The 18564-nt window shown below is 36.3% G+C and overlaps 1 protein-coding gene across 2 annotated transcripts in view; it reads left to right on the forward strand.

Moving 5' to 3' along the window:
* Positions 1–755: 755 nt before the first annotated feature.
* Positions 756–18564, forward strand: part of NLGN4X (neuroligin 4 X-linked) — a gene marked incomplete at both ends in the record, with an annotated part of 124485 nt that continues 106676 nt past the window's right edge. For both annotated transcript variants that reach the window (XM_084279252.1, XM_084279253.1), the window contains one exon: positions 756–1227. In XM_084279252.1, coding sequence (XP_084135378.1) covers positions 756–1227 — 472 coding nt within the window. The remainder of the gene's footprint in view (positions 1228–18564) is intronic.

Below are 18564 nucleotides of genomic sequence, written 5' to 3' on the forward strand. Positions count from 1 at the left end.
CTTAAAAAGGAGATGTTGTTTATTTAGGGCAGAAAATACCCTGGAGCTAGTACTGAAATGGGATACCCTTCCTGAAAGCAGCAATGTTTGGGCTGTGGTTTTGAAGTATGTAAGGGAGCAGAAGTGCTTGGTTTGTGGTATAACCTGTGACAAATTTATGGCTTTGTAATTTTCAGCTCTCATGCCTAAATATCTTTGGAAACACATAGCGAACCACAATGCCTAAAGATTAAAAAAAGTTTGTGGGCTTGTGCATGGAAATACTGTATGAATTTAATTGTTTGGAGGTAATTTTTTTGGGGGGGGTTTGGGTTGTTTTTTTTTTTTTAGATTTATGCCAAGATGGATGTGTCCGTTAATTTGAACTGCTTGTTTCCTTTTGGCCACAGGCTGACTGGGTGGGCCAGACTTCACTGGAAGAAGCCATTCTGCCGGGGAAGTGGAATACGTGTGGATCTTTACTTGCTGGGAAGTGCCATGTGTTGCCAGGATTAAGCCAACGCTGAAGTCTGGGATGGGCCTTAGGGGCAAACACTCCCTTGTTTCTTCTGACCTTGGGATTTGTCTACAATCAGTCAGCTGAGGCACCTACCCACACAACATCTTTTGGTTTTTCACCGCCTGAACAAGGTTGAGTTTTCCTTCAGTTAATTTCCTTTTGACTACTTTTTAATTTTATTAGTTTTCATTTTCCTTGACTGATTAATTTTCTCCTGGCTGTGGAAAAAAGAGCTCTGCTGATGTTGATTTAAATAATGTCGAAACCAATGGGACTTCTATGGCTGCCTTTGATCTTCACCCCAGTGTGTGTCATGTTGAATTCTAACTTCCTCCTGTGGATAACTGCACTGGCTATAAGATTTACTCTCATCGATGGCCAAGCACAATACCCAGTTGTTACCACGAATTATGGCAAAATACGTGGTTTAAGAACACCTTTGCCTAATGAGATCCTTGGTCCGGTGGAGCAGTACCTGGGTGTTCCTTATGCCTCTCCTCCGACTGGGGAAAGGCGATTCCAGCCCCCAGAGCCACCCTCATCTTGGACGGGTGTCCGCAATGCCACGCAGTTTGCTGCCGTCTGCCCGCAGTACCTGGATGAGAGGTCACTGCTCAACGACATGCTGCCAGTCTGGTTTACAGCCAATCTGGATACTGTGGTGACATATGTTCAAGATCAGAATGAAGACTGCCTGTATTTGAATATCTATGTGCCCACAGAGGATGGTAAGTACTCTAAGGACCGTACCGTAACACTCACCAGTTGGGCACATGAGTAGTAGCCAGGTCTTTAAAACATCTTGCTCAGTTTCCTCCATGTTTTATCTGTGGAAACAGATCATGGCTCTGAGCACACATTACAAGTAGATGGAGTCTGCATTGCATTGTAGATCGAACATATTTGCATGAATTGCCTCTCGTGTTTCAGTGTAACACCAAACAGCAATTTCATTTGCAGGCAGCGGCCAGGGTGCATAAACCAGCCTCAGGTTTACAGCTGAACCACAGCTGAGCATCATTCACAAAAGAAAGGGGAAATAAACACTGACCACAAGTAACATGTATATTTTTCCCATGCATGAATGTTATGACTATTGCCACATAGTAGTTTCCAAAGGATTTCCCTAATTATTTTTTCTTTAGTTTTATTATAATGCCTCTGAACCTACTGTTAACTGTTTGAATTTAATAGATCATAGAAAATTGTTGTAATAGTTCAGTCTGCAGCTTTTTCTGTGATTTTTACCCATGAAACTTCAGTCCAACTTGTTTTCCTTCACTCACTGAATTTAGAATGATGTAAACATGATTTTATTATTCAGAGCTGAACTTTCGTCTTTAAATTTTCATCTGTTTTCGACAATCATTTTGCAAGAAGACTGCTTTAAACCACCTTCTGTAGAAAGATAGAATGAACACAACTGGTAACATACAATTCTCTGAATGTTTTCATGATCTCAGTCTTAAAAGTTCTAGCTTTATGGCATGCTGAATGTTTCTTTTGTGATTCTGAATGCTGTTACTTCCTACAGACAAGAAGAGCTGTTTTCATCAGGCCCCAAATGAGTAAAGTTTATTCCATATCACAAGGAAATGCAAAAAAAAATGTGCAAGCAATGATATTTAATATTCTCCTAAAAGCCAGCTCTTTCAGCCACGTAGAATGTAGTTACTGATGCATAACATGACAGATTTCTCCCAGATATGCAATTCCGTTCACTTTAGCTGCGGGTTTGATTTGCACAACCGTGGCATTGTTATTTCTCAGTAACCATACTCTAAATATGCAAATTTTATACTTTGATTATTATAATCCTTCTGCCTTGATTAGCTTCTTTACTCAGAATTTCCAAGCTGTTTGGCAGCAATAAACATGCCACCTTCTTTTCCTGTTCCAATCAGCTGAAGCAAAAACTTAAGAGCTAAAAATAAAGGGGGAGGGTTTGGGAATATGGGGAGCTTTGCAAACATAAATTCTTCCAAGCTGCTTAAAAGAAAAGTTCTCTGAAAGAAAAGCTGTGTGTATGGGGGCTGCCTCTGTGTGTGTGTGTGTGTGTGTGTGCACGCATGTGTAAAAGGAAGGAGCAGATCATTCCACTCAGTTCTTTCCCTCTGCACTGCATCTCACTCCTTGGATAATAATGTAGACACTTTTTTCCCATATTTGTTTATATTCAGGATTTTATCCTGTGGCTTTTAAGTAGCCACTAGGGTAAGTTTGACCTAAGAAAGCATTTAAGGTTAAGATTTTATTTGTTCTCACTGAAGGAATGTCAGCCTTTCTAACTCAGTCTTCTGTTAAAACTGCGTGTTAATATATTCCTCCAATAATAATAGTAAATTTCATCCATTAACTAAGGAAGAAAGGAAATCAGACATGGAAAAATATACAGAAATGTCTAGGAAATTAATATTTGCTATCAAATGAATACTAACAAAATACCATGTACTGAATGAATACCAAACTGTAAAATTTCTCCTCATCTTGCACATAGTAGGTAATGGCACTTGCTGTTAGATTAAAAAAAGAAAGGACTCATAAATCTAATTTTACCTGTTGTAGACCTTTCTGTTCACTTAATTCCACAAAAAGTTTATGTCTACCTCTTTGTCCTGGTTTTAGATTTTTGTTTAACACTAAGTAGCATGTAAATGGAATCTTGTTTTTGTTTTTGTTTTTGTTTTTTTTTAATATATGTATCCTCTTCAGAAAATAAGCCAGGGCATAAATAATTATCAGTATTTAGCTGAACAATGAGAGACAAGGTTTACTGTCAGTGATGAGCTGAAGGCAAGAGCATTCCTGTACAATACAACAAGCATTTTTTACACGTTCCAGCTGGGAACAAGAAATACATGATGTTTTAATTGTATGAGGTAAATTTTATAATGAGTTAAATATAATTCAGTTTGGCTTTTTCTGGTGAGGAAAATATGCAACCTTCTGCTCATAAAGATGATTAAGAGAAGTGACCTACAAATCACATCTCCTAAGTTAGTGTGTCTCCAAATCATACTATACATAAATAGCCTTAAATTGTAGTCCCTACAATCTGATTAAACACATTATGCTTCATTATATGAGTCTTAGTTAGCAAAAATAAGCTGCGTTGTTATGGAGACAGACAATGAAATTAGTTTTTGAAGCAAATTCTCAAAGTGAGTGACTTTGAATTAAATTCACATTTTCAATTCTTTCTCCAGTGCAGATTTATTTAAAAGAGCTTCGAAACTGTTTTGTGTCTGGGAGAAAAGGTTCATCCAAAGCTAATTAATGTTCTGACCATGAAACTTAATCTGAATCTTTTTTTTTTTTTTAAGTAAACTTTGGTGAAAAGAATTGACGAGCAAATCTAATGAATTAAATGTATTCACAGTTAATTCAGTACTTACTTCAAAACAATTCTAGCAAATAACTAATGAAAACGCAGCTCAAGTCTGGTGGGGGTTTTTTGCACTATCATCACTTGCATGGGGTTAAGGGAAACCAAATTTTGATCACGTACTCTGAATAAAAATTTGAAGAATAAATACACACATTCATCTGATTTTAAAATCGCTTCATTGGAATTCTGCCAGTATAAAGTAATGGAAATAAGAGCAGAATACAGTCCCTTTCACTGGGTTGATAAGATTAGTTGTTTATAATAAAACGGTTTGAAATGTTGCTATATCTGTCTATATAAGTACCTTGAAATTAAGCAACACAAAACTCTGTAGTTCATTAAAATAAATCTAAGTAAAGAACTTAAAATGTCCTGTTTCACATTTTATATCTCTTTTGACGTATAAGATTCTGGATTTCAAATGTCAAATAACAACAGAAACCTGTCAGAACTCTCTGTGTTAAAATGTTCACACAAAGCAAAAATATCTTTGTTTTTACGAGCTTTTTTTTTTAAAAGGTGAAAACGTTATTTATGATAGAAATCAAGATACATACCTAACATAATATATTTTTCAGTTCTGTCTGTGTGGCTTTTTATTCTCTTGCTGTTGCTCAATGGAAAATTGGTTTCTACTGACACTTTCCTAGAGTAGCCCTTATATTTCTGAGAATAGAATATACAGTAGCTCGAGAATTTCAGTGTTTGTTGTCATTTGTCTTTGTAAGGGAAAGAACTGCAACCACTATAATCCATTATCTTTTTTAAAAATTTTATTTTACTTCATTTTTGTAATAATAAGTACAATTAGTAATGCAGTTATTTTAAAGTTACACAGTAGAAGCAATAAATAGAATTTTGCAAACTGCTTTTATTTTATATGTCAAACCTATAATCATAAGGAACTACTCAGAACTGAAACTAGTAAGATACTTGTAGTAAAGTTATAATTTTATCCCAATTGTTTTGTAAACATTTGGCTTGATCTTCAAATCACTTATGTGGGTATATGTTGTCTTGTCTCCTTTTCCAGTTATTATAAATTGTGATTTTCCACAAGAATACTTGAATGTCAGTTTCGAGGAGGTCATCTAGGGAAATGATATTGAGGACAGTCTGTTTATTATAACTTGAGTCTGAATATGGGTTTATCTACAGTGGAAATGCTAGATTGAAGAGGACACAGACTGTTAATCGGCTATGCTTAATCCCTGGCCTTTATCATTTGAATCTGTGGATGCTGAAGGAGATTGCTAACTCCTATCATAACGGAGGGGAAAAAATAGAACAAAAATCAAACAAAACCCTTAACTTTGATTTCTTTCATGATGAACTTCAAAACTGTATTAATATCAAGGCAAGAAAGAAAAAAAACAAAACCAAAACATAAGAAAAAAGGACTGTTGGATGAATCTTTTTTTTTTTTTTTAATTTGTTTGCTTAAAACCCACTCTGTTCAGGTCAAAACAGTAAAAAAAGAAATTGTTTTATGTTGCATTTGGGACCGATAGTAAGGTTAAAGAAATTGCTTAATTTGGTATATGGATAGAGAGCACATTTTGCACAAGTGAGTAGCTACTCAACCACTACATATCTGTTAGGGATTAGCTAATGAAATATTTAACATCTTCAAAGGTTTGCTCACTAAAAATGCTCTGTGAGCTCCGGTCTCATTTGCGTAACAATACATAGAACTGAATTGACAACAAAAGGTAGTAGGCCATGATTCTTTTTAAGACTGAATGGATAGTTCATGATTTTTTCACTAGATTAGAGAAACTGGGAGTATTGTCCGGGATTAGTGGTATATTTATCTGTGGTTTACCAGGAAGAAAAATGTCTTGGGCAAGAGCAAATAAATCAGTGTTCCTTCTCTGGGCAATGACCTGAAGAATATTTACCTGTATCTTTAGACTCAGTGGCTATTTCCCTATGAAATAAGGGAGTGAAAAACTTGAACAAAGTTTATAAAGATGATGTGCTTTGGGTTATTTCTTTAACTTGCATACTATGCCACATTTTCGTATTAGTCAAATGTCTTCTTCATATGTGACTGAGTATTTTCAGCCTTTTCCTTGTCACTACTTTGAATTGCCAGGTCTGTTTATCTTGGGAAAAAGTCTTTTTATCAAAATTATACTGATAATAAAAAAAAAATATTTTTTTCCTTTTTTTAATGGGGAGAGGAAAAAGATACAAAGATGAGTCCCATCTTTACAATTATTTGATGTCATGTAATAATAATAATTTAAAAAGTAAGCTATTCAATAGCTTCTTTATTAATGTGAAGTATAAGGATCCATACATAAAAATGACAACAAAGTATACAATATAGGTACAATGTCCTACGTTGTTTTTGTTGAATTATTAGTAGGTGATAATAGTAAATTTTATTTTCTAAATAGACCTGAATTTCTATAAATTACGTTCTCCTAAACAAGATTCAGTTTCAAGTTTCAGGAGATGCATATTTGACATTTATCAGGTAATATCAAATAACAATTTTTCTATTATTTCTTCACTACTTCTGTAAATTCAAGTAGCTGTCAAAGTAATCAAATTAAGGATTTAATTATATAGCTGTAAAAAATTAAGAATATCTCTTGTTTACATCTTTATAGTTTTGATTCTTCAAAATATTTTATTATTTGTTTCTTAAAGTCCATTATAATTTGGGTAATTGGTATAGGAACGTTGAGTTTTACTTCTGTTTTCTGAAGTATTTTTAAAAAGAAACTACTTAAATTTATTTGTACTTTAAAATATTTTAAATCTGGTTTAAAGCATATTTAAGAGTGGGGTTTGTTAATAAATGATGATGTTTGAGCAGTTTCATATTACAAATAATGTTTTTCTGAGAGAAGACAGAATGTAACAGGTGTTTGTTTTCATTTTCAAGATTGCCACAGTTTGTGTCAATAACTGGTTTATTTTTAACCTCCACACTTTCAGTCAATACTTCTTTGGAAAAATACAAATTCATTATTAAAATTGTGTTGTTATTTTAAATACATTCCAGCTTGGACTGCACAAAAATTGTATGCAGTGAGACACATCCTTTTGCAAAACGCTTGTATCACTTTCCAAAGTGAGACAGATTAGTAATAGATAACACAATATGAAATGATAACATTGGAATTACCACATATAATCGTGGCTGAACATAAACTTTTTAGCAACAGAGAGGAAATCGCTCTCTATTGTGAGAAATAAACTCCCCATTGTGTCAAAGCACCTCAAGCCAATTCTTTCACTGTTAGGGTCCTCCTCCTAATCCAGAAATATTGCAGCATCTGTGAGAAAGAAGGCGGCATATGTCTGACTCCACTCTGCCTACCAGGATAAAGCTGTGGGTAATCCAGGCCCTTATTTTACATTCTTGCTTTTAACAGTCACAAATACCTTCTGACACCAAAGAACACGACTCTAATCTAGATGAAATAAAGTTCTTAAATCCTTAGAGCTAAACTCAGATTTAGTTGCTGATTCCAAAGTGCTGTCCTTCCCTCCAGGAGCTGCCCATTCCACAGGCACTTTACAGGATTGTGCCCAAATGGCCTTTTCAGGAATTGATAATGCAGTGAAGCCTGGCCAGAAGAGTCAGCATTCAGTATGACATTATCTAACCTGAACAGGATTTTTGGCACAGTTTCCTAGAGTCTCGTCATTGCCTCACGTTGAAAAACCTGCTCAAATGGGGTGAGTGTTCTTTAGAACATGACGAGTTAATGTTTCTTCCATAAAGACAGATTAATGTTATCATCCTTTTAGTCAAAGAACAGTGCCTTTGGAGATGCAGAGGCTGTGCCATTTGGCTCAGTGACGCAAAGGAAACAGTCTTTAGTCATGTGGGTCATGAGACAGATCAGACAGGCAATTTTACATCATTCTGCCCGTTGACTCCCACTTGCCTCTACAGGGTGTTTTTGGGTGGTGTGTTCTTTTTGGTTTTGGGTTTTTTTTTTAAAAGAAGCAGTTTTTCTCTGCATTCCTGAAAAACAGGCCATTATATGATGCTGCTTTTCACTACATGTCTTCTTGCTTTCTGGCAAGATACAAATCAACATGACACCTACTATCGCTGAGGCATGATGTCTTGTGGCAGTGCAGTGGGGTCCTCAGCAGACTTCTTTCTGGGTAGTGAGTGGTGTGGAGTATGGTTCAGTATCATGGCTGTACCGTTTGTGTTAGCTCTGATTTCCTGTTAGAGCTTTGTGATATCACTGATCCTCCTTCAGGTATTTTTTTGCATAGGCCAGAAAGTTTTGAAAGTTTTTTGCATCCGTTCAAATTTGATTCAGCTTCCCTTACTCAGCACATTAATTGCAGCTTCAAACAGAACTAACACTTGCTGAGTAGCTCAGCTAAGTCACAAGGCTCATCAATCAGTTCACTTCTGTGGAAATGCTTGAAGGAATTGTCCCCACGTAAATGTGGTAGTCACAGGTAGTGTGTGAGCAGGGCAAACTTGCACTTCAGTCCAAGGAATGGTTAGACATTTACAAAATAAATTATGACAAATTTGAACTAAAGCAAATGTTCATCATTTGCTCCTCACAATTCCTGGCAATATTTTTGACAACTGCAGTGTTTCTCCTGAACATAATAGCTTTTTGCACAGTATTTTGGTTTGTCATCCTTCTTAAACTGGAGGAGTATTTCCAGCATTCACGTCTTTACATCAGCGCTGCTTGCTTATGATTCCAGATATAGCTAAAATTCTCAGAATGCCGTATAATCAATTACATACGCTCACATTTGTAGTAGTATTAGTTGAATGTATTAGTTGTTACCCAAATAGAAATAAAGAAAGGAGAACATTAGAGAGGGCGTATTTAATCTGTGTTTGTGATATTATCATCATCTGAGGGAATGCTGACGAATTTATATTCTTAGGGTTTAGGGCTTTTTCAAATCCGGACGTTGCTCCTGGTACCCAAAGAGATAAACAATAAGAAATGATTACTGCAAAACCATGAAAATGAACTAATGCTTACAGCTATCTGGTGCTGATGTGTTAAAAATCCATTACAGAAATGTTATAATAAAAGGAAAATTTGTCTTTTATGGTTCTCGCTGTAGGCAAACCTATAGCGAAGAATAAATCCACTTGCAATGCTAAGCCAAATTCCTACACTATATATAGGGAATTTTAGCCACAAATAGAATTTCTGGTGCCTTGTTCCAAAATGCTTATTATCACTGGGTTGGTGTTAAATGGATTCTTAATTGGCAGGGTGTGACATATTTAATCTAATGGAGAGAAATTACTTTGTGCTGACTCAAATGCCTATCCGATTAATCACTGGGAATGTTTACAAGCCATCGTGGCTGGAAATCATGGATACATTGTCTGGTTTAGTAAATACGCAGTAAGGGAAATGAAGCACCCAATCCAAATGTATGCGTTTCGTCCTCTTACAAACAAATTAGGGCCAAATTATCTTTTTCTTATGCGGTATTTTTCAGCGCGGGCAGGAGATTTCAGATGGCAATCCCGTGTCGGTGATGTTGCCCTAGCACGGCTGCGCCTCGGCCTGCGCTTCCTGCCCCGTTTGGCCAGGAGAGGGAGCCCGAGCAGCCGACCTGCGGGCACCACAGGTGCGGGGCTGGCGGGGGGCGGTGCGGCTGTAAGCCGTGCCAAGGGGAGCTGGTGTATACCCTTCCAGCGGGTGCGAAGGGGTCCCATCCACCTTTCCCGAACTGGAAGGTAATAACGTTGCAAATTTTGGCTCTGTTTTTTTGGTGGATTTAGGGATTTTTATTTCTAAGGGGGGGTGTGGGTAAAAAAAAAAAAAGGCTGCCCAAACAAAACACACGCTCACGGCGACGAACTTGTGTGACACTAATTTATTGTTATGAAAGGTTTAGATGGGAAACATGCTGAGAATGCACCAATTTTTAATTGAGAAGGGAAAAAAAAAACCCAACCCCAAAGCTTACTTGGAAATTATGGTGCGGCATTCAATGGCAGAATTTAGTCCGAAGTAGAGAATCGTTCTGTTCAGTTCTGGTGAGTTAGAAGCAATCCTACTTAAAAAGGAATAAGTTTTTCCTTCTAATTTATAACCTTAATTTAGAGGTTGAACTTTTGTATTTTGTTTCAATGAATGCCATTGACTCCATCTTCTGTATTGCAGTTAGAGTTGAGTAACACCAAATGAGTTTTACACCCTCTTATTTCACTGAGACAAAAACGTTAAGCATTCTGCAGTTTCATCCTCATAGACAGTACAGAGTGTTCAAAGTGTTTGTTGTCATCATATTGGAGTTAACAGTTGAAGTAAGCTACACGAAGTCAGCCAAAATGCCAAATGACAAGAATTTTGGAGGGCTTCTCCTCCAAAATACATTGCTTCCTGTTACTATGTATCTGATTCAAAAGGACTGGTATGCTTAATGACTTGTATCTTGAGACAATTTTATCATCAAGACTCTCTCAACCTAAACAATAGCTTTTGTGCCGCCTTTGGGGAATAGGTGCAGTAGGCTGAGCTGCAGTTGGTGACCAGGGTATGTCCCTGGCAATTGTATCAAATAAAATGTTTACTGGGACGATGCATAAAATCATCCATATGAAAGAATTGCTGTGCTTTGATACTAACATTTTACCTTCCTATTTAGTTAAAGAAAATGACACAAACTATATAGAAGAGACCAGCTTAGTATGACAGTCTCTCGGTGGGAATATTTTAATGAAAACACTTCGAAGAAAGAACCACATAAGTAAATGCAGTAATATGAACATCAAAAATGGGGAAAATAAGTTTCTGGATCGTTTATTTTAATTATCAAGGGATTGTTCATAATACCTTCATCTTATTCCTGGAACTAAAATATAGTAGATGGATTGAGTAGGTAAACTTTTATTCTTAACTAGCCATTTTCACAATAAACTGCTAAGGGGTGTTCAAGACATGCCTTTTTAATCTTTCTTCAGTCTCACTATTTCTTGCAACCACTTGCTGTTACTGAGTTTTGCCACCATCTCTGCTCATGTTATAAGTGAATACCTTTGCACACCTTACAAGTGAATATCATAAAACAGATGTAGGCAGGTTTCCATTTCTACAAAAGAGATTATCCAGATATTCTTCATTATATCTTGTTTTACCGAAGCTACACACAAGAAACAGCAAAAGGTGAGGAAGCATCAGCTATGCCTCTTAAATACTTTTTGGAAGGAAGACAGCGAAGAAACCGCTGGACCAGAAAATTAGCTAAGCAGTGGGTGAGAATGGATCAAGTGAAGAGAGAAATCCTCATATAATATGTAATACTATGAAATAATTTAGGCCATTTAGGAGTTCTGCTTCTGGGCGTGTTATTTCTTAATATTGTATAAAACTACTAAATGCATGCTATTTTACCGTGCTTGCTTTGCATAATATCTAAGATGGTAAATCAGGACGGTTTAGTTTTGGGATTATTAACTGACTTACTTCAAAATCCAAATAAATAGCTTTTGCATTGCTTGTTTATATTTTTTTTTCTCTTGTGATCTTTTCCCTAATTTGCTTCAACAGAAATAATAAGATAGTCACTATTTGTTCCTAAAAGCAGATGAATAATTTTTTTCTGCCATATAAGTAGTGCTAATTTAACACATCTTTTCTTCATAGGGTACTTAGTGAATGTGTTATTCTACCACAGCTATGGGTTTTGGGGTGTTTTTTGGATCTTTTTGTTCTGTGGCCTCTCTGTTTCTTTCATAAGCTTTAGTTGATACCACAAGCACCTTTTACCTTCCAATTTTTCCATTTCATGTACAAGTTTACTGCAGACTTCTTGTATAATAGAGGGATGTGAAGAAAAATTGCCTGGGGTTTTGGTGGTTTTTTTTTTTTTTTAGTCTTCCAAAAATTTTGTATTGGTAAAGTATGTTGGGACTGGCATGTTCCGAGGGCATTTCTAAGGGAGCCTTTGTGCCTTGGTTGGTCATTTAGAAAATCAGCATCATACTGAGTTTCTCTGTTTAGGGTTAGAAAGAACTCCAAGAAAGGTCTCAGTGGTAGAAGGCTTAAGTTACTTCCTATATACATATAGCCTGAAAGACAATGTTCTCACCTTTATTTTGTATGCATAGTTTTTTCCAGAATCAAACTTACTTACCCCTGTGACCCATTTACTGGCAACACATTGTATATCCTTGCACTGTATTGTAGCTTCTAAGGAAAACTCCATGGGGCCATAGATTTAGGAGCCATTGTATCATGATTCAGTTAGGAGGTTTAAAACTAGGGCATCTAAAAGATGAACTGACTCATTTACTGTTAGAAGAGTGAAACGTTGCTATTAAAATTTACATTTAATTCTTTACTTTCAATCTTCACATAGTATAGTCAAAAATGAGATGGCAGATAGAATTTTTCCAAGAGATAAAAGACATATAGCAAATAAGATATGGTAGAAGATCCTAAGGTGTTCAGATATTAAAAGATGACAAAACCTTTGTCGTTGGATAAAGCATATAAACCGCTGGTGTAGTTTATGTAAACTCAGAAAGGACCAGAGAAGTCTGCTGCTAATATATGCATAGTTAATAGCTTTCTCTCATAAAGCTTACCAAATGTATGAAGTCGGAAATGCATTTTTGAAGAAAGTATGCCATTTGCAGATGCAACATAATGGCTTGGAATATTTCTGTGAGTCCTTTAATTTTCTTCATTATCTCTCAACTAATAAAGAAATTACTCCTGAGTGCAATATAAAGTGTTTGCTCTAGCAGGTCTGCCAGCTGGCTTTGACCTAGCTGGCATAACCCTTGTAGATCATTCTGCAATGAATGCCTCACATGACCTATAAACACTCTTCTGAGACTGGACCCAATGGGATATGTACTTGAGTGCTGGGTCCAGCATTTTGTGATGACCAGATGTGCTCTTTATGCATGGAACTGGTTTAGTGCCTTTTTCAGTCATCTAAGACTGCATAGACCAAAGGCCCCAACCTGTGCTGACTGTTTTCACTTTCACGTGACAGTTAAACTACCCTTACAAGGAGCCACAAACTACTTTTGTTTTCATAGCTTAATTCATCGAAGGAATTGCATTCTTTTTGCATGCAGCACACTGGGTTGAACAAGAACATGCCTTTCAGATAATCCAGTAGGTGTGTATTACTAGAAAATACTGCACCTTTCCCTGGTTCCTGTTTCTCTAATACAGCACTTCGTCCTGTGTTCTCTAGCTTGCTTTCTCTGATCAGTTAGCTGTAACTTTGCCCGTGACCTTGATTTGGTTTCTAAGTCTAAATGGTTCCACAGCAGACATGCTCCCTCTCTACTGGGAGGCGCACCACTTTGTCTTCCCCACAACCAGAGTTTAGACTGAAAAGAGTTCAGACACAATTGGGCTATTGCAGTATGAGAGCTAAGTGAGCTGTCAGTGTGCACCTTCTCAGGCTATTGTAAATGCCCTGACTTTTAATCTAGACTTAAAAAAGCATTAATGAAGAATGCTTAAACTACTGCTTTGTATCCTATGTTTGTTGTGAGTTCAAGGAGCACATACTATGAACAGCCACAGTTTATATAATGTGTTGTAGTGGTCAGTGATCCACACCCTGAGAATTTAAACGTGTCAGCTCAAGTAAGCAAGATGGCAAATGAATGTGTAATTGATAGTTTTATACTAGTTGTTGTATCAGAAGGTAATGGGAGCTTCAGATGACAAAGAATATCATAGCTAAGACTAGCACCCTGTCTGTTTATCAGCATAAAACAAGGGTGATTCCTCCTACTCCCACATGGCATACTGTAGAAGATCAAGTGAATTAATGCCTTTTTTGATTTTCTTATCAAAAACATTAATCTGGTGATTTGGAAATCACAGATAGATTATAACTCTTGATTTGCTATGTTATTTTTGGCGACCAGAATTTATTAGACACTTTTTTTTTTCAACAGAAAGAGTGACATACCACTGCAGTCTTGCTGTCGCTTACATGATAGTGACATCAAGCTTATGATAGTTTCTGTAGTTTATGAAGAAAGAGTTTTAGGAAACTTAGGCATTGTTTTCCATTAATTGTTTCCAAAGTTGTTGGCATGCCTGTAGCCTGACAAGTACGTAGACTCTTGTGAATTTTTCATGAAAAAACATAAAAGCACTACCCTATTTGCTTGATAATTGCTTTTATAATTGATTGATATTTGCAGCAAAATTACCTGTATAATTTGCATTGTAGCTCAGCACACCCTACTATGCAATAGGGTAGCACAGATAGAATCGGGTAAAATCGCTAAGAACAAACTATATTTTTTCTGAAATGTTATACTTCATAGGTGCTGTTGCTGGCCATGGAAATGAGTGAAGAAATATAAACTGTTCCTTTATCATCTGGACAGGGCTGTCAGTGCTGTAGCATGGAGGAAGTTGGTTTAAAGAAGATGTTAGATCTCTCAGTTTTCCCCTGAAAGGAAAACTATTGAATGCAGCTATTATGATTTTAGAGGGTAAGTCGTATGCTCTGTTAGGTATAATAGAAGCACCTTGCTTAAGTTCAGCAGGCAGCAGGTTGTATCTTGCAGAGTCTGCTGTCAGAACACCCAGTAAAGGAATATCTGACAACAGCCAAGTGATGTTGTGTGCCCAAGTTAAATACTTGGGTTCAACCATGGAGAAAGTACTTTCAAGGAGCAATCCAAAGCTGTAACAAGGTGGGGAACTGCTAACAGCTAGTAAATGCCCATGACAATACATTTCTCTAGTTTGGACCTCTCTGAGCAGGACTGGCTTGGGAGGAAAGTTGCTGAAGGACAAAGCAGCAGCAACTGCTGAAACAGTCCCTAATTTTTACAGTAACTGGGAAACCTGGCCTGAATTCCTACTAGACCAAAGATAATGAACAGCATCCTTCATTCTCTCTGGCGAGATGGGGGCCACGGCAAAGTAGATCTAAGCTGGTAAAGATCACCTGCATTTTTCTGGAAATAGCAGTGCAGGTAAGAAAGGATAAATGATTTTGAAAAATTGTGATGAGATACACACATTCCATTATGACCTCTCCTACTTTCTTTTTTTTTCTCTGAATAGCACAGCATCTTCACTATTTCTTACCTGTGCTCCCTTAACTATATCTATCCTCTGCTTTCTCTGAGATAAGGTACTTTTCTGCATCAACCTTTCTCCTTTTGGACTTCTATTCACATGTCTGATTAGGCTTGTTTGGTAAGGGTTTTTTTTTCACCTTTTCATGTAGGCTGAAAGCAGTCCTTTGTTAAGTCCTAAGTGTATTCCTGTTTTCCAGAAAAGTCCTACTCAATACTATGATTATGCTGACATGTCTTCTCAGGGTTTTATATGCACAAAGACTAGTTTTGGAGCAAGATGTACAGTAGACCAACATTGATTTATAATCAATTTGTGTCATACTTTAAGAGTTTAATTATACTGCAGTAAGGGGAAATTAGGTCCAGGCAGGGTTTTGCATTTTGGTTGGGTTTTTGGGGTTTTTCTATTAGGTTAAATGTATTAATTTCAAAAGCAGTTAATAAAAAAAAAAAAATAGAGTTATACTTTGTTACACACAATGACTGCCTGCCTATCAGTTGCACATCAGTAGCCACATATTCATCCTCTTCTCTGCTGTTTCTAACTATCCACATGGATGCTCCTGTTTAAATAAAAAAAAAAAAAAACTTATCAAGGTTTTTTCATTGCTAATTCTAATTGCCTACTTACCTATCACACCATTACAGCACTGCATTCATTGTATTCACAATTATTTTCTGCTTAAACAACCACAGAGCGTATAATGCTGGTAGTGATCTTTCTTGTCGACACCAGCGGGTCTAGATTTAGCTTCACAGTAAGCAGAATAAAATCTAGGTAAGTAGTCCTCATTTTAGCATACACATTGCCAATAATTAGTATATTAGAATAATTAGCATATTAGTAGCCATGTAACTTCTCAGGTATATGTTCCAATTTGATATACTTGCAAGCTATTGCATTTTTATATGCATTCTTATTTTTTTCTTTTTCTAGTAAGAATTATTTTAGTATTTTATTATTACAATAACAATTCTTTCAGTAGATATTTACAATCTCTATTTTTTATGGCAGTGATAGAGCTCACATTTTTAAATATGTAAGACTGAGGAATGCAGAAAAGGGCTACTTAAGAGCCAGAGACAAAGCCTCACAGCAAAAAATTTCAAGTACTCACTCTGTTTAGCTTACCAAAAGGAAGATTGCAAGTGACTTGATTACAGTGTTTAAGTACCTTCAAGGGGAGAAAATAGCAAGTACTAAGAGGCTCTTTAATGTTACAGAAAAGGCATAAGAGAACCAAGGACTGAGATTTGAAGTGAGACTACTTCAAAAGCTTCAGACATTCCAATTTTATTTTTATATCATGTTATTTTATTTTATTTTTTATCAGTAAGAGCAATTCAAGCTTGTTACAAAATCCTAATGGAAGGGAAAGGTTATTGTTCATATCAGGAATGTATCAGTCTATGGTGTGGACTAGTGTAATGTAAGTTGTTGGGCTCACAGGGTTTCATACGATGAAACAGTAGAGACTTCATGAATATATTGAGTTAGTTGTTTGTTTTATGGTTTTGCTTTTCTTTTTTAAACTTCAAAAGCACATTTTTAGTTTCTTTTGTTCCCCTGTGATTCACAAAATGCTGGGTAGGTGGCTAGCATCACCTTCTCATTGCCAGTCTGGTTAGACAATTTATTCCTACCATAAAGTTTTCAGTCTGGCTGTAGGAGGTGCATGCGGGATGGGACAGGTGGACTTTGGCAGGCTAAAAGGGGAATGTCGGAGGAGTAATCTACTTGCCACTATACACTGTTGTTGTTTTGTTGTTGTTTTTGTTGCTTTGTATACTCAGCTTCAGTTCTTGGAAATACATGCAGTGTATTTCTTTTACTGACAGGGTCAAAGCAGCCTGCATAATAATTGTAATTAATAATTTCAGATTAGAAGAAAAAGCAATGTTGCACAGAGTGATGTTTTATTTTATGCTAAGACCATATTGTTTCAAAGTATATAAAATGAAATCCAGATATATTTTGCCAGTGGTGCAGTTTTGCCAAAACAAACCTAGGTTTTTTTAGTTAAATAGTGCTTGTCTAAAACAGGAGAAATATTTTTTGATCTGTATTTTATTTACAGCTTTGCCACCAAGGGGCAAAGTCCCTTTGTTGCATTACACACATTTATAATACTAACTATGTTGTAGCCTTTAGGCTAATACAAGATTTAAAAGCAAATCCTCTCAGACTTCTAACACTTTTCCTGGGGTGGATCCAGGTAAGCGTAGAGCAGAAGAAAAGTGGATAGTGAAAGTCTTTCTTTCACTATCACCATTTAAGGTGTTTATCCAGCTATGGGAGACAGTCCATTTCCTCTGTTAAGGGAACACAAACCCATACATTCCTCTTAAGAGGAAAGTGCTTCAGCCACCATACAATGGCTGTTCGAGTGGCTTTTTGTAGCCATTTCCATTTTGAGGGCATCAGATTGTTGGGTTGTTGTTGATCCAGACAGTCTCATAGGAAGGGTTATTCAGGTGGTGTTGAGGAAGACAGCAAGAGGAACTCCTGTGATATTTACCTATCGTTCATTCTAGGTGTGGGAAAAGAAGCTAATGCCTCAAGAAAGTTTGAAATCTTGAAGAAATAGAGTGAATAGTTTAATATACAACATATAGTTTACAAAAGCAGCTAAAATAAATTTATTTTTCTTCTAAACCTTCTTCAACACTGTCAAATTCTTCCTCAAATTCTCTATTTTTTCCTATCTTGCCACTTTTAAAATTGAATCCCTTTCTTGATACCTTTGTTACCTTTGTTGGAATGCCATTAAATTTCACTGCACTCAGTTCTCATTGCATTTCTCATTAAATCTTGTTTTTAAGACTTTTAAAAAAGCTAAATAGATAAGAGTTTCTTTCTTTCTTCTCTGGCGGTTTTCTTTGTGCAAGTTCTATACTTCATTCCTCCCTTAATACGTTTTCACCCCTTCATTGTGTGGATAGTATTGCTTCTGTGCTGCCACCAGCTTTTGTGTGGGCCACCAATGCTAACTATATGAGCAAAACACTACTACCACTGTGTATAACAAAAACAGAAAAGCAAAAGAAGATCACAACAAGGTTTTCATAATAAAATTGGAATTAGCTTTTAATTTGGTCCTGTAGAATCACCACATCTTAATTTGTATACATTAACAGATTAAATTCGTAAGAGAACTGTCTTTTCACTGCCCTGCCCTCTCTTGCATTTAGTTTTATTAGAACTCTTAATTAGCAATAATAAATAATAATCATTTGGATAAAAAAATCCCACACTCATTTCTTAGACGTTTGTACCTTCAGTTTCCTATTCAGTCTCTCTGACTGCTTGCCTTTCACAATACAACCAGATGTTTCCATGTCCCTTGTGGCAATTCAGGGCAACAAGAGTTGGCATCACTTTGGATAGTCATAACGTACAACACCAGCTGAGCTGGGGTGGACTGGTTAATATGGAAATGCTGTCTGGGCTGCCAGTTGTTGCAGTAGAGAAGGTAGAGTTCCTGAGTCAATCCTTGCTTTTCCTGAGCATTCTTTTTGGTCTTTGTTATTCAGACTGTACTTTTTTTTTTTTTTTTTTTGGCAAAACTTTTAGCAATGTAAGATATTGAAATTAAAGCTGAAATCAATTAACAGTGTAATTCT

Source organism: Gallinula chloropus (genome assembly GCF_964237585.1).
Source record: "Gallinula chloropus genome assembly, chromosome: 1".
In the NCBI taxonomy this organism is placed as follows: Eukaryota; Metazoa; Chordata; class Aves; order Gruiformes; family Rallidae; genus Gallinula; species Gallinula chloropus.